This window comes from Camellia sinensis, chromosome 12 (genome assembly GCF_055761805.1).
Source record: "Camellia sinensis isolate YWXY chromosome 12, ASM5576180v1, whole genome shotgun sequence".
Classification (NCBI taxonomy): Eukaryota; Viridiplantae; Streptophyta; class Magnoliopsida; order Ericales; family Theaceae; genus Camellia; species Camellia sinensis.
In genome coordinates, this window is record NC_138972.1 from 95,034,042 (window position 1) to 95,049,277 (window position 15,236).

Consider the following 15,236-nt stretch of genomic DNA (forward strand, 5'->3'; position numbering starts at 1 on the left):
AATAACCCAACCTTCACCCACAGGCATTCAGGCAGGTATATCATATAAGCACATAGCCTCATGGTAAGCATGCTATCATGGCAGTCACTCACACACATGCAAGGATGCTAAAGTAAAAACACTTACCGAGTACTCGAAGCCAAAATCGAAGCTATGTTAGAAATCCATGCATGGTCCTAACTATACAAAAATGCCTAATGCAAGACATGAAAAGTGCAACTGAGATAGGCTCGACTATTCTAAAGATGGCATGTGATGATGCTACAGTTAACACGTATTCAATTTAGAATTGAAATACAAATGCAGTTAGTATGATGCGCCGAGCCTGGTGCATGCAAGACAGATGAATGAATGCAAACATGCTATCATACTGTATGCTAATTGAAACATGCCCTAATCTAACCATCATAAGCTGGTAAATAAAAGGGAGAAAGACGTGGGGTTAGAAGACATACATCACACACACGCACACTTAGTACAACATTGCCCTCGCTCGGAGGGTCCAAAAGAATAATACAGTCTGAATAAATAATTACAGTCCGGAATGAATAATTAAATATTACAAAATCCTAATTAATTAACAAATTAACTAGGAAAGCGGTAAACTAGCACGTAAGCCTATGGACTGCCTCAGCTCTGCTTCGAATGGTGGAATGATGCATGCTTGAATTGCCCGGCGCGGAAATCCATTGCGATGCCCCGATTCGCCTCTGTTTGCAATTAATGCTGGAATGCTGTGCAAGACTTTAGAAAGCTGCTGATTTCTGATTTGCTGCAACAGAGAGCAACAAAGGGGCATGGCAAAGTATTTTCACATATGTATGCATGACTACTCTTCAAGGAGTGTAGTCCTCGATCCTCGTGCCACCAATCACGCATATCGATACAGGATGGCCGAGGAGTCGAATTGCACGACTCAATATGAAATGAATGCTCATGAAAACACAACAAGACCTAAACTCCATCATGGATAATCCGGAGTGTCGGCGACGGGAAATTGAGACACGTTCCGTCACTCGGAGTACGAAACGTACCTCGTTTCCCGTGTTCAGGCTAACTCCTATCCCAAACACAACGCAAATGAGATAGCATACATAATGCGACTAACATACAACCTAGCATACGCAATGCTATGAAATGGCATACACACTGCTCAATGTAACATGGCATACACAATGCTCCAACATGCAACCTAGCATACGCAATGCTATGAAACGAAACGGCATACACAATGCATAATGGACTTACACTAACATGAGTGGACCTCAGCCACACTCACATCAGTGGCCATTGGATGAAAATGAAATAATCGAAACGTGTACACACATGCACGCATACCGAGGACCGAACCTAAGGCATCAAATGCCACCTTACCAAAGCATGGCAAGGATGAAGCATGGCATTCAAACATGTAAATTTCAGCACTGAAACATGATGCTAAATGGTCCCAAAATATGGAAATATGGCACCCGATGCATTGAATAAGCCCCGAAACTCAATACTAGGCACATGCATTGAACCACAAGTATATAAAGCAAGCATTATTTGATCATGAAATCAAAAGACAGAGCCAAGACAGTCCCAAAACATGCACATTTCTAGTTTAGAGCATGGCCAAAAGATGCTAACATGATAGACTAAAATAGCATGCAACATTGGCTAGCAAGCATGATTTACATGGCATGTATATGAAGCAAATGAGAACTCACTAAACCAGCTAAAAACAATGAATAAAACATGCCAAAATATGCCCGAATAATCACTGAAATGCAGCCAATGCATGCAAAAATAAGGGGCTTCTTTGGAAGGCCATGCAAGGGGTTGTTAAGCACATACAAGATAGACATGAAGCATAGCAAAACCACCTCTGGAAATGGATTATGATAGCCCTAAAACTCACCAAGTAGGCCCTGAAATCAGTCAAGAAAGCGTACGATGAAAGGCCCCCTCAAAAGGCCTTGAATGGAATTGTTCAACACATGCACTATAGACATAAAATATGACCAAAAGGGCCTTAGACAGAGCCAAGGAAGACCTTAAAACTCACAGAATGAGGCCTGAAACAAGACTTCGATGCATGCAAAATAGGATCCCTTTGGAAGGCCCAAAAGACCCCCAAACAAGACAAGGAGAGAGGGGGTCACCCCCCTCTAATTTTGGCCCTCAAAAATGCATCAGGCCAAACCATGGCCAATGCAAGTGCTCTAATGCATAGCCTTAATCATGAAGAGATGAAGCATGCATAGGGAGAAGATGACCCCAAATAGAAAAGAGACCTTAACCAAACTTGAAGAGGAGATTAAAACAAGATCTTTTTTAGTTTATGACAAATCTCGAAAATGTTCACAAGTAAGGCTAAAATATGATGCAAAAAAAGCCCTAAAAGAGAGATAGAAGGTAAGGGGAAGTAGATGATCTCAAACAGCAAAGTGCCCTAAAACCAAGTTGAAGAGGAGCTCAAAATATGACACTTTTTAGTTTATGACAAAGTCCAGAAATACTTGCAAGTAAGGCTAATCAATGGAGCAAAAAAATACAAGTTAAAGGGAGATAGGTGCTTACCCTTGAAGAGCAGCAAAGCTGGAGCTTCTAGACCAAGTTGGTGAACCTTCAACCCTTGAAAATCAGTCCCAAAGTGCTGGAATGGATGGAGGAGGTGTGGTGCTAAAGGTTGTGGTGCAAATGGTCCAAGAAAACTAGGGTTTGGAAGCTCAAGTGTAGATATATATATATATATATATAGAGAGAGAGAGAGAGAGAGAGTTGAGAATTCTAGAGAGAGAGGAAATTTTTTTAGTGAGAGAAGCTCTCAAAATGTTCTAAGTCTCCTAAGTTCTCTCCCCCTTTCCTAAATATGCTCTAACCCTCTAATATGAAGAGAATAGCTTCCTCAACAAGCTTGGGTCGAAAAATATCTGATCTGGACAGCTGGAGATTGTGGAAGATAGCTGAAGGGAGAATATCTATCAATTTTGGGCTTTCTGGGCATAAGTGGTCGACCTGCCACCTTTTATGGTCGGCCTGCTACTTTTCTGGTTTTTTAGGACAAAAAAAAGGTTTTCCAGAAAGAAAGGTGGCCGGCCAGTGATTGGGAAGTCCAAAAGTGGTCGGTCAGGTGTCCAAATTGAAGCCCCGGAAGTTAGCTTTCCAATGGAGCAAACCTTACATTAAAATTCCATCTGTGTAAAAAGTTATGCCTGTTTTGGTGATGCCGCGCGGATTCGGTCCAACCGGGTTGATGCCCTACTTCAACCAACCATATCTCCTCCGTCCGGACTTGGATTTAGGAGATTCGTGAGGGAAAAATAAAGCCCCAGAGGTAAGATTTCCAATGGCGGTGGCCTCATAGATAAAATCCAAGTATGCAAATGAATTAGCCTAATTCAGCGAGGGCTGCTCGACTCTCTCCTACCCGGATTCATGCCGAACTTCTCCCAAACTAGTTTCTTCCCTCTTCTCTTCTTTTCTTCAACTACAAATCCCTAAGTAAGGTGTTTTTGAAAGATTTTTCAAAGATTTCATCTCTCTTTCATTCATTTCCACTTTGTCCTTGCTCGATTTACCGAAAAACGTAACATTTAACGAAATGCGAGCGTCGGAACATCGTAGGAACTTTATTTTCAAAACGTTTTGAAAGAGAGGGTTTCAAGTCTAAGATCTTTTGATCAAGATTGTTTTGGTTCAAAAAGGGTATGAAGTTGAGATTTGATTCTCTCCTTGCCGAAGAAACTGAACCTTTGCCCTGCACACCTTTCTCCATCAAGTAAACCATCAGTCGCGTCCAAGTCTTAAGGGCGGTCAAAAATAGGGTGTCTACAACAAGTCTTTACTTTATGTTTCCAAGCAAGCCACCCAAAAAATTGCACTTTGGGTGGAAGATAGTTCCCGATATTGACTTACTAATATATGCCAACTCCGCAGCCTCTATTGCTGTGTAATTGTACAATGATGATACAAAAGACTGACCAGATTTGGCTGCCAACCACACTGGTGTTGTCCACACCATCCAGATTAAGATATGGAGCCAATCTCAGCACATCTCGGAGCCTAATAAGTTCCTCATCCTCCTAAACAAACAGCTGCCTTCTGAAACTAAACACCTAATTTTCTGAATTTTCTTTCTTTTCAACAAGGAGCCGTACAGATCCCCTTTGCTCAGTAGATAACCTGAATAATCTAGAAAATTCCTCTTTAAGACATACATCACCACACCATTTATTATGCCAAAACTTCACTCTAAGGCCATTGTCCACTGCAATCTTGAAATGATTAACATAAAATTGAACCAAGTTCGTTCTGTACTCTGCCACAGCCAAGATATCCCTCCAGATTTTTGAGCTCCTATTGTCTTGATTCAGACTAGGAAAAGTAGCTTCTCAAAGCCTTGGTGTTTGGGTGGTGATTTTAATGAAATTAGAAATGTTGCTAAAAGAGTAGGGTGTTCAAGAAGGGATAGGAGAATGAAAGACTTCAATGAGTTTATAGATAGATGTAAGGTGACTGAAATTCAGATGCTTTGTAGAAAATAAACGTGGTCCAATGTTTATGAGGGGATTAAATGGAGTAAAATTGATAGGTTCCTTCTTAGCCCTGAATGGATTGAAAGGTTTAAGCCCAAATTATAAGGATTATCAAGAACCATCTCAGATCATTATCCCCTAGTACTTATGGAAGATGTGAGGGATTGGGGACCAAAACTGTTTAAGTTCTTGAATGCGTGGTTATTGCATCCTAAGTTTGCTTCTCTAATGGAGAAGGTTTGGGGAGAGTCACACATTGTAGGGGATGCTGGCTTCACTCTACAAAAGAAATTATAAGCTCTAAAGATGGCTTTGAAACAGTGGAATAGAAAGGTGTATGGTACTGTGGAATCAAAACTAAAAACAGTGGAGGATGAATTGCATATGCTTGATTTGAAAGTTGAAATCAGTCCATTAGTGGAGGCAGAACTGAAAAAGAAAAGAGAGTTAAGAAGTGAGATGCGGAATCTTAGTCGTATGATTGAATGGACATGGCTTCAAAAATCAAGATTGGATTGGAATCTAAGAGGGGATATGAATACTAGATTCTTCCATATCACAACAAGCTGCAGACTTAATAGAAATGCAATAAACTCCATTACAGTTGGGAATGATGTAATTGAAGAACCTGACCAAGTAAAACATGAGGTGTGGACCTATTTCAAAAAGCATTTCTCAGAAGAGTGGAGGAGGAGGCCTGTGTTAATAGGGGATTTCAAGTCTGTAAGGAACAGTCAAAATTTTGTACAACTCGAAGAAAATTTTTTTGAAGAAAAGATATGGGCAGCAGTGAAGAATTGTAATGGTAATAAAGCACCGGGTTCGGATGGTTTTAATTTGTTGTGCTTTCAAAAGAATTAGAGGGTGGTCAAAGAAGAAGTGATCCATTTTATGAAAGAGTTTTATATTAGAGGAAGGCTGGAGTATGGGTTTAACTGCTCATTTATTACTCTCATTCCTAAGAAGGAAAATGCTTTGAGTCTAAATGAGTTTAGGCCAATAAGTTTGATAGGATCTATGCATAAGATCCTTTGCAACTAGACTAAAGTTAGCGCTTCATGAGGTAATTAGTAAAACTCAATCTGCTTTTCTAGGAGGGAGAAACATATTGGATGGAGTGTTAATAGCTAATGAAATAGTAGATGGATGGAAGAAAGTTAAAAAGAAAGGGTTGTTGTTTAAGCTTGATTTTGAGAGGGCTTATGATTCCATTAATTGGGAATTTCTTGTTTCAATGCTTTCAAATTTTGGGTTTGGATCAAAGTGAATTTCATGGATGAAGGAATGTGTGTCATCAGCCAGAGTCTCAGTTTTAGTAAATGGAGCACCAACTAAAGAGTTCTCTCTTCAGAAAGGGCTTAGACAAGGAGATCCTTTATCACCATTCTTATTTAACTTGGCAGCTGAATGGCTGAGTGTTTTACTAAGGAGAGCAAGAGAATTGGGAATCATTAAAGGGGTGCAAATTGGTGTCAATAGAATAGTAGTCTCTCATTTGCAATTTGTTGATGATTGCCATTTGTTTTGTGAGGCTAATAGGCAGGAGATGCTAAATATCAAAAGGATTCTTAGGTGGTTTGAAATCCTATCAGGTCTTAAGATTAATTATCATAAAAGTGTGGTGTGTGGGGTGAGTATTTCTGAAGCTTTGAGCCAGGAGTTTGCAACACTTTTGAACTGCACAACTCAGGGGCTCTCATTGAAATATCTTGGGCTGCCTTTGGGTGTGAGTCCAAGTAGAAAGAACATATGGAAACCAGTTGTGGATAAAATAAAAGCCAGGCTTTCTAGATGGAAAATGAGATTTTTGTCATTTGCTAGTAGGTTGACGTTGATCAAGGTAGTATTATCTAATCTACCAGTGTATTACCTATCATTGTTTAAGATGCCTAAAGGAATTGCTAAGGATATAGATAGCATTCAGGCTGCATTCTTATGGGGAGGCACAAACTTGAAGAGGAAAGTGCATATGGTGAGATGGAATGAGGTAACTTTGAGCAAAAGTCAGGGAGGATTGGGTATTCGGAGAGTTAGGGATGTTAATGTATGCCTTTTTCTTAAGTGGTGGTGGAGGTTTGCAAATGAAGGGGAATCTTTATGGAAAAAGGTAATATGCAACAAGCACAATCTGGAAGGGGGAGACTGGTTTCCTACATGTGAAATCATGACAATTAACTCTCTATATTTTTTGTTAAATTTCACTTTGGTCCCTATGTATGAAATTGTAACAGTCAACCCCCTGCACTTTTAGTCAAATTCTACTTTGGTCCCTACAAATGCTTTTCTTTTGATACTCAATTGTTTAAATCTCACAAAATCCAGTCACATGATAAAAATGTGACTACGAAATGAGGATAAGAGAGAATAATTATCTATATTTTTCACCAATATACATTTTGTCCTACGTGATAAGTTCATGAGAGTTATATAATATAATATATATATATATATATATATATATGTATACTGAAAATTGGGATGAAAATGTAAGAAAATAAAACTTTTGAAATAAAAAATGACAGCAAAGAAATCGAAAAGAAAAAGAGTAATATACAGAGGACTGTATTACTGTAGAAAATAGAGTTTTGTGATCCCAATTCATACAAAATCCTAATTTATCTTCTTAATCGTGCATAGTCTACGCTTTATTTTACCTAATACAGTCATAATTTGATACAATTTTGGGACAAAGTGTGTATTGGTAAAAAATGGAGATGATTTTCTTCTCTTTCCCTCATTTCATAGTCATATTCTTGTCATATGATTGGATTCTATTACAGATTTAAACAATGGAGTAACAGAATGAGGACATTAACACTTGTGTAGGAACCATAGCATGGAGCTGATCAAAAGTATAAAGGATTGACTGTCATAATTTCATGTGTAGGGACCAAAGTAGAATTTGACTATAAGTACAAAGGGTTATCTGTCATGATTTTATGTGTAGGGGTCAAAGTGAGATTTGATACAAAATACAAGGGTGCAAAGTATAATTTACCCAATTTTCAATTACTAGTAAATGCATATTGGAGAATCTTTTTTAGTAGGGTAAATTATACTCAATTCCCTTGAAGTTTCTGGCAATTACATTGGCCTCCTCTCTTTTTTTTTTGAAATTACATTGACCTCCCTTGAGATATATTTTTAATTTGCAGATTCTCTATTTCCGTTTGTTAACCGTTAGTTTGATTAACATTTTTTTGGGAGGGCGCAAACGTTTGTGATTGATTGTTAGATTAGCACATCGAGAGATTTTAGTTTGATTTGTGTAACATTTGAAGTAATTATTTGTAAATTAAAAATAAAAGAATCAATTAATCATTTTTTAGGTAAACATATTACATTATTGAAATCAAATAAGAAATACAAGAACTTGTATGCACGTAATGTAATAAATTATATATATTTATAATCAAACTATGTAAGTATTTAGAAATATTATTTGATACTATTCAAATAAATATATGTGGTGTCTCCAATTTGATTTTTATTAATTTAGATAGTGAGACTCATCAATTTTATCTTTCTTTCTTTCTTTCTTTCTTTCTTTCTTTCTTTTTTTTAAGACAATTGAACTATATGATATCAAGTATTGATTAAAAACTATCAAATAACTTCTCTTATATTTATGTAATTAATTTTTTAAATTTGTTTCGTCATTACTTTTTTTTGTCTTAACATATTGTTTTAGAATACACACTATTTTATGTGAACTATATACAAGTTATAATATTTGTGGTGATAATTATCATAAATATCATTACTAATTCATTTTTCAGTTAACTAAAAAAATGAATCATAAGCATAAACTCAGTTGTGCAACTGGAATGCAGAGGTATGGTATTTCCAATAAGAGTCTGCGAAGAACAGGTGGTAACGGTCAGAGCTTTGAAATTTACATGTAGATGTCATAAGCATCAAGTTGTAGATGAGTTTGGTAGTTCAAATGTGCTGGGAGAACAAGATAAGGATAGAAATTGCAGAACGGAAGTAGATGATGTTGCTGACATGGAGGAGGAGTTAGCCGCTGACCTGGAGGTTGGCTTTGGGGTGGACCAAGAAACCAGACCAAGTAGTCGTAGTGTGAGGAAGGAGGTGGAAAATGTGGCATGCTGGAGGAGTGTAGTTGAAGCTCAAAATGTTCGAAGTGATAGGGGGAAAAAAATGAGTGATGAGTCGTGCAAAGAAATGATGGAAGTGCGAAGCCAGAGGATCAGCTCTGAGGAGGAGACGGTTGTCAGTGAGAGTTTGGAGAACCAAGTGGGCACGCCAGGTTTTGTTAGAAGTCTTGGAGGGTCTAGCCTTGAAAGGTCTGGTGTGAATATATAAGTAGTTTTGGGCCATAATAATTTATTAAAGCAAGTGGGTGGGCTGTGTCAAGCAGAAATTGGGCTGGGACCAATAGAAACTGGGCTGGGGCAGCCGGAATCATCTGAAAGAATTAACGCTGCTGAAGTAGGGCATTGTGGGAGACTGTCAAGCCTCTCTGAAGCCCAAGAGAATGAGCCAAGTAATAAGCATTCAAGATGTAGGAAGGAGAAGAAAAAGGTAAAAGAGAGGAGTAACAGTAGGAGAAAATCTAATCAGAACATTTTAAGGAGAAGACCCTTCGAGATGATGAGGCAGTATGGAAGCAGAGGTGCTTCAACTAGTAGAGCCATGCGTAAGGTAGCAGCTTGGCTTGCAGCAGTGGCGGCAACGTCTCTATCTGCTTCAATAGAGGGTAGAGTCGACAAAGGGAGGTTTATACTGAATGAAGCCGAAGCAACCGTAAAAATGGGAGAAATTCTCGGGATGCAGTTTAATGGCAAGAGAGCTGAAGTGGTGAAGGAAATAGTGGATCTTGAATTGAAGGATATGGAGCGTATTGAAGGGGGGAAGAAAGCTGGGCTATAAAGTACACTAGCAGGGGGCCAGATAGGTGTAAACATGCTTAATTATGAAGTTGCTTTCATGGAATGTTAGTGGGTTGGGAAGGATGGAGAAGAGAAACAAAGTGAAGAAGCTCTTAAAGGAGAAGAGTGTAGACATGGTACTGTTCCAAGAGACAAAAAAGTCAGAGTTTTCAGAGGAAGATGTCAGATCTGTATGGGTTAGAGCCAAAATGGAGTTTATGGTGGTGGATGCTGAAGGCTCGGCAGAAGGGTTATTGTGTATATGGGACCCAGATGTATTCCAAGTGAAGGAATGCTGCAGCAATAGAAGGTTCATCCTATTATCAGGTACTTTATTCCATCAGTTCAATTGTGTTATTATAAACATTTATGCACCGAATGATGTGGGCTCAAGAGGGAAGCTATGGAATTGTTTATTGAAATTGAAGGAGGAGTTTCCTGATCCTTGGTGTTTAGGAGGAGATTTCAATGAGATTAGACAGATTGGGGAAAGGAGAGGGTGCTCAAGGAGGGATAAAGGCATGAATGAATTTAATGAGTTCATTGATAAATGTGAGGTTTCTGAATTACCTTTACTTTGAAGGAGATTTACTTGGTGTAATTCATTTGTTGGGGAGAAGTGGAGCAAAATAGATAGAGTGTTAGTAGATCCAAAATGGCTTGAGGTGTTCAAGTTAAAGTTATGGGGTTTGCCTCGTTTGGTCTCGGATCATTGCCCTCTCCTTATGATGGAGGATGCAAGGGACTGGGGCCCAAAGCCTTTTAGGGTTCTAAGTGCTCGGTTCTTGCATAAAAACCTTAGAAGATTCTGGGAGTCTAAATGGGAAGAGGGCACTGTTGTGGGTTGGGCTAGTTTTATTCTGGCACAGAAGCTTAAGTTCTTGAAAAATGGTCTTAAAAGTTGGAATGTGGAGGTGTTTGGTAATGTTACACTACAAGAATTAACACATTTGCCGACCAACAAATTGGTCGCTAAAAGTCCATTTTTGGTCGGCAAAACATATTCCCGACCAATTTTTTTGGTCGCCAATTTGGTCGCCAATTGAGGGTCGCGGAAAGTAATTAGCGACTAAAAAAATTTTTAGTCGGCAAAACGTTCTATTTGGCGACTAAATTGTTGGTCGCTAAACATATAATTATCGCGACTAACCTATTTAGTCGCGAAAAGACTTTGGTCGGCAAAAATTACATTCAACGACCATACATGTTAGTCGCTAATTTGGTCGGCAAAAATTACTTTCAACGACCAACAAAATTAGTCGGCAAAAATTACATTCCACGACCAAAACTTCTTCATCGCTAAATAATAGTTTCTACAACCAAAAAATTTGGTCGCCATTTGTTACTTTTCACGACCAAAACTTTTGGTCGGCAAAAGTGAGATTCCACGACCAAGTGTTGTTTTGGTCGGCAATAGATGTATTTTTTGCGACCAAAACTCTTGGTCGGCAATTGTCATTTTTTGCAAAAAAAAATTATTTATTTGTCGCGACTAATAAATTGGTCACCAAAAGCAAGAAAACAATACACCTGTAATTCCTAATAATTCATTCAATCCATAATAAACCTATAATTTTAAAGCATCATTCAAACCAACTGAATCATTAACATTCGACACAATACATAATTCATTAACATTCGACAAAATACAACTATTCTAAGTTTTCATTCACAAGCCACATCTATCTAGCAAAACAATTTGAAACATAACTATTTGTTATCCATGCGCAGCTATCAACAAATAAAACTACTAATATTTGTTATCCATACACATCCATCCAAAAATATTTAATCCTTCCAAAAATCCTTATACTGCCAAGTAGTCTTGTACAATTTAGCTTCGTGCACGAGATCATTCATCATCCATCTATACCAAAGAAAATGAGAAATAATGTTAGGTTTGTTTTTAATGAAAATATTTGAAATGGGTAATTAAATTATCAATTTTAGAGAATCGTAAGTTCAAATCAAAATGTCTAACTCATTTGCAGGTAATTAAATTATCAATTTCAGAGTATAAGCTGCTAATTACAAATTTGAAATGGGTATTAATAGATTGGACAATGAGACTCATGTTTACACAGAGAAAAGTGCAAGGTTCATATATGGTCATGGCAAACACAATCAAGCTTGACAAGCACAGACAGACATAGAAGACTACTACAGTGTTGAAAACAATCTTCCTCTCATTTATGGTTTTCTCTGTTTTTTCGTTTCTTTTCTTTTCTTTTTCTTTGTTTATGGTTTATTTGTTTCTCCTTATGTAGTTACTTCAAAGGAATGATCCTGAAAAGTTTGTGAACCTCGGAATCGACCCTCCTAAGGGTGTTCTATGCTATGGTCCATCTGGTACCGGTAAGACTTTTAGCTAGAGCTATGGCTAATAGAACTGATGCGTGTTTCATCCGTGTTATTGGAAGTGAACTTCTTAAGAAATATGTTGGGGAGGGTGCCCGTCTAGTTCGTGAACTATTTCAGATGGCACGTTCCAAAAAATCTTGTATCGTGTTTTTTGATGAACTAGATGCCATAGGAAGTGCACGTTTTGATGATGGTGTGGGTGGAGACAATGAGGTTCAGCGCACTATGCTTGAAATTGTGAATCAGCTTGATGGATTTGATGCTCGAGGGAACATCAAAGTTCTAATGGCATCAAATCAACCAGACACTCTAAACCCTTCTATTACTAGTGGATCCGTGGTTGGTGCTATTTGATTATATAGTCCATCAAATGTATCATCATGACAGTTTGAGATTTGCAATAGCTTTGTTGTGCTAAAAAAATTAAAAATAAATTGTCTAAATTTTTATGTGCCACCACCAAGGTCGAACACAAGGATGTTCTTCTCACCACCTTTACTGTCGAATCCATAGGCAATAGCTGCAGTAGATGGTTCATTTAAAATTCTAGCAACATTCAGCCCAGCAATAATACCAACATCCTTGGTAGCTTGCCTTTGGGCATCATTAAAGTAGGCTATAGGTTGCAAAAAAAAAGTAAAAAGGAGTACCACAGCATCCTTGGAAGAGTGGAGAATAATAGTAGTAATTTAGAAGAGTTCTACTCACCAACAACTGTGACAACAGCATCCTTAATTGAATTTCTTCCCAAGGAGTGCCTTACAGTCTCCTTTATCTTAATTAGAATCATAGCACTGACCTTCTTAGGGCTAAATACCTTGGGCTTTGCATCCTTAATCTTAACTTCGATACAAGGCTTTCCATCTTTATTCACAATTTTGTGTGGAACAAGCTTCATATCCCTTTGGACTGTTATTTTGTAATTTTAAAATTGTATTTGATTTATTTAATTTATTTTATTTGATATTTGCATTTTTTTAGGAATAAATTTATAACGTTATATTAGTTTCCTAGTTTTTTGGATTATCCTACAATATCTCCTAAGTATCTAAATTATGGTTATTTAAAGACACATTAATGTGTACTAATTGGGCCTTTTTTTTTTTTTTTTTTTCTTAATTGTGTATATAATAAGACTTCAAGTAATCATCTAAACAAGTCAAAATTCCAGTAGCATTCAAATGGTAGAGAGTCCATCTAGCAAAACATTATATCATTAAATCGAGCTTCTAGCACATAAAATTTATTGGGGGGGAAAAATTCAAATAGGGCATCTAGACAGATAGGTTGATCAAATAGAGCAATAGTTATCAGCTTCAAACTAACGACTAAAGATGACCATTTTCAAATGTAATGATATCATAGTTTAGAAAATGACCAGTGTTGGGCTGCTTGTGTAAGTTTTTAATTGTGTTTTAAAAATGACCATTTAAAAATACAGAGATGATTTGCAATAATATCATAAATATTCATCAAGCTCCCCGCAATAAGCACACATCGAATGAAACACAATGCAAGAATCAATGGAATAATTTGCGCTACCTTTGAGAGAGAATATAGTTCCAAACACTCCTTGGAATTCTGAACCATGAAACAGCTAAGGCACTCTTCAAGTATAATGTGATGCGCGTCATTTCTGAAATCATGTGCGCATGTCCTCTTGTAGAGACGTACTCTAAAAGCACATAGCAAGAAAATGAGAGCCAAAACACCCCTATGGTGGGGTAGGATTTCCCTGTCCTATTTTGTCAAGAGCTAGGATTTCACTACGCACACAGTGGTTTCAAATAACCTAAACTCGGGTAAACAACCTGTCTTAGCTTGGAATGGTCACTATGGATTCCGAATATGCACTAGGTCGAATGGTCAAAAAGGGTGCCCCGGTAAAATCGGGGTTTGTGTTCCCGTCGTGGCAGAGCCCGTAACCGGTCAGCCTTATGGCATGCTTCTCGAAGCAAGCCTCCGGTAAACCGTTCAGGAATAGCAGATGGCAAACACAGTGTCCTAAGCGCACCAATGCAAATGCAATGCAAAGAAACACATAAGTGTAATAAAAAACAAGATATCATGAGTTCGAGTCAAATTCTCCAAAATCCCCAACAGAGTCGCCAGAAACTGTAGACGTCCCCGAACGTCCCGGGAGGAAATCCCCCCCGTTTTGTTCATTGGCTCACTACAATTCAGGACTCAATGTCACGGTCCTGTACTTAATCTCGCAGAGTGCAATGCAAGACCGATAAAATCATCAAAGAGTCCAAATCTGGCAAATCGTTTTTGAAAACAGATTTTTTAAAAGAAGTGCCAAACATGGACTGCTTTGCCAGATACAGAGTCGCCACCTAAATATTTTATTTTGGAAAATTTAGGAAACCCTGACTCGTTGCTTAAGGCCACGTGTCCGTCATCACCAAAGTTGCCTCGGCTCGGGAACTTGGGTACGATTGGGGAAGGTCACTTTCGTGAGCACCCCCGCTCGCCCGATCAAAGATCGGCCTCTACTAACCATGATATCGGGTTTTGAAAATACTATGCGTTCTTATTCCGGTTATTAGCCTAGATTTACTATGTGATGCGCGCAGCATATAAGTATAGACTGGATCGCCTGAATTGGAACGAAACATCTCATGTTTATTTTGAAAATGGTTTGCTACTCGCAAGTAGGCTAAAATGTGGATTTGCCACCCTTAGGTGGGCTTAGAAAATAAGGTGATTTGTCACTCTCTAGTGGGCTTAAAAACTCACAATTTGATGAATTGTTCCAATCCAAGTAACCCAACCTTCACCCACAGACATTCAAGCAGGTATATCATATAAGCACATAGCCTCATGGTAAACATGCTATCATGGCAGTCACTCACACACATGCAAGGATGCTAAAGCAAAAACACTTACCGAGTACTCCAAGCCAAAACAAAAGCTATGTTAGAAATCCATGCATGGTCCTAACTATACAGAAATGCCTAATGCAAGACATGCAAAGTGCAACTGAGATAGGCTCGACTATTTTAAAGATGGCATGTGATGATGCTACAATTAACACGTATTTAATTTGGAATTGAAATACAAATGCAGTTAGTATGATGCGCCGAGCCTGGTGCATGCAAGACAGATGAATGAATGCAAACATGCTATCATACTGTATGCTAATTGAAACATGCCCTAATCTAACCATCATAAGCTGGTAAATAAAATGGAGAAAGACGTGGGGTTAGAAGACATACATCACACAAACGCACACTTAGTACAACATTGCCCTCGCTCGGAGGGTCCAAAAGAATAATACAGTCCGAATAAATAATTACAGTCCGGAATGAATAATTAAATATTACAAAACCCTAATTAATTAACAAATTAACTAGGAAAGCGATAAACTAGCACGTAAGCCTATGGACTGCCTCAGCTCTGCTTCGAATGGTGGAATGATGCATGCTTGAATTGCCTGGCGCGGAAATCCATTGCG

General features: G+C 38.2%; 2 protein-coding genes and 1 pseudogene across 2 annotated transcripts; all 3 read left to right on the forward strand.

Annotated features, from left to right (window-relative positions):
* Positions 1-4,826: 4,826 nt before the first annotated feature.
* Positions 4,827-5,787, forward strand: LOC145803743 (uncharacterized). The gene is made up of 2 exons (XM_082897079.1): positions 4,827-5,325; positions 5,615-5,787. The coding sequence occupies exons 1-2, from the start codon at positions 4,827-4,829 to the stop codon at positions 5,785-5,787; spliced, it is 672 nt and encodes a 223-aa protein (XP_082753205.1).
* Positions 5,788-9,459: 3,672 nt separating this feature from the next.
* LOC145803744 (uncharacterized) lies at positions 9,460-9,996 on the forward strand. The gene has a single exon (XM_082897080.1). It carries the CDS (start codon positions 9,460-9,462, stop codon positions 9,994-9,996), a length of 537 nt encoding a protein of 178 aa, XP_082753206.1.
* Positions 9,997-11,791: 1,795 nt separating this feature from the next.
* On the forward strand, positions 11,792-12,130 carry LOC145803745 (26S proteasome regulatory subunit 7 pseudogene; annotated as a pseudogene).
* Positions 12,131-15,236: the final 3,106 nt, after the last annotated feature.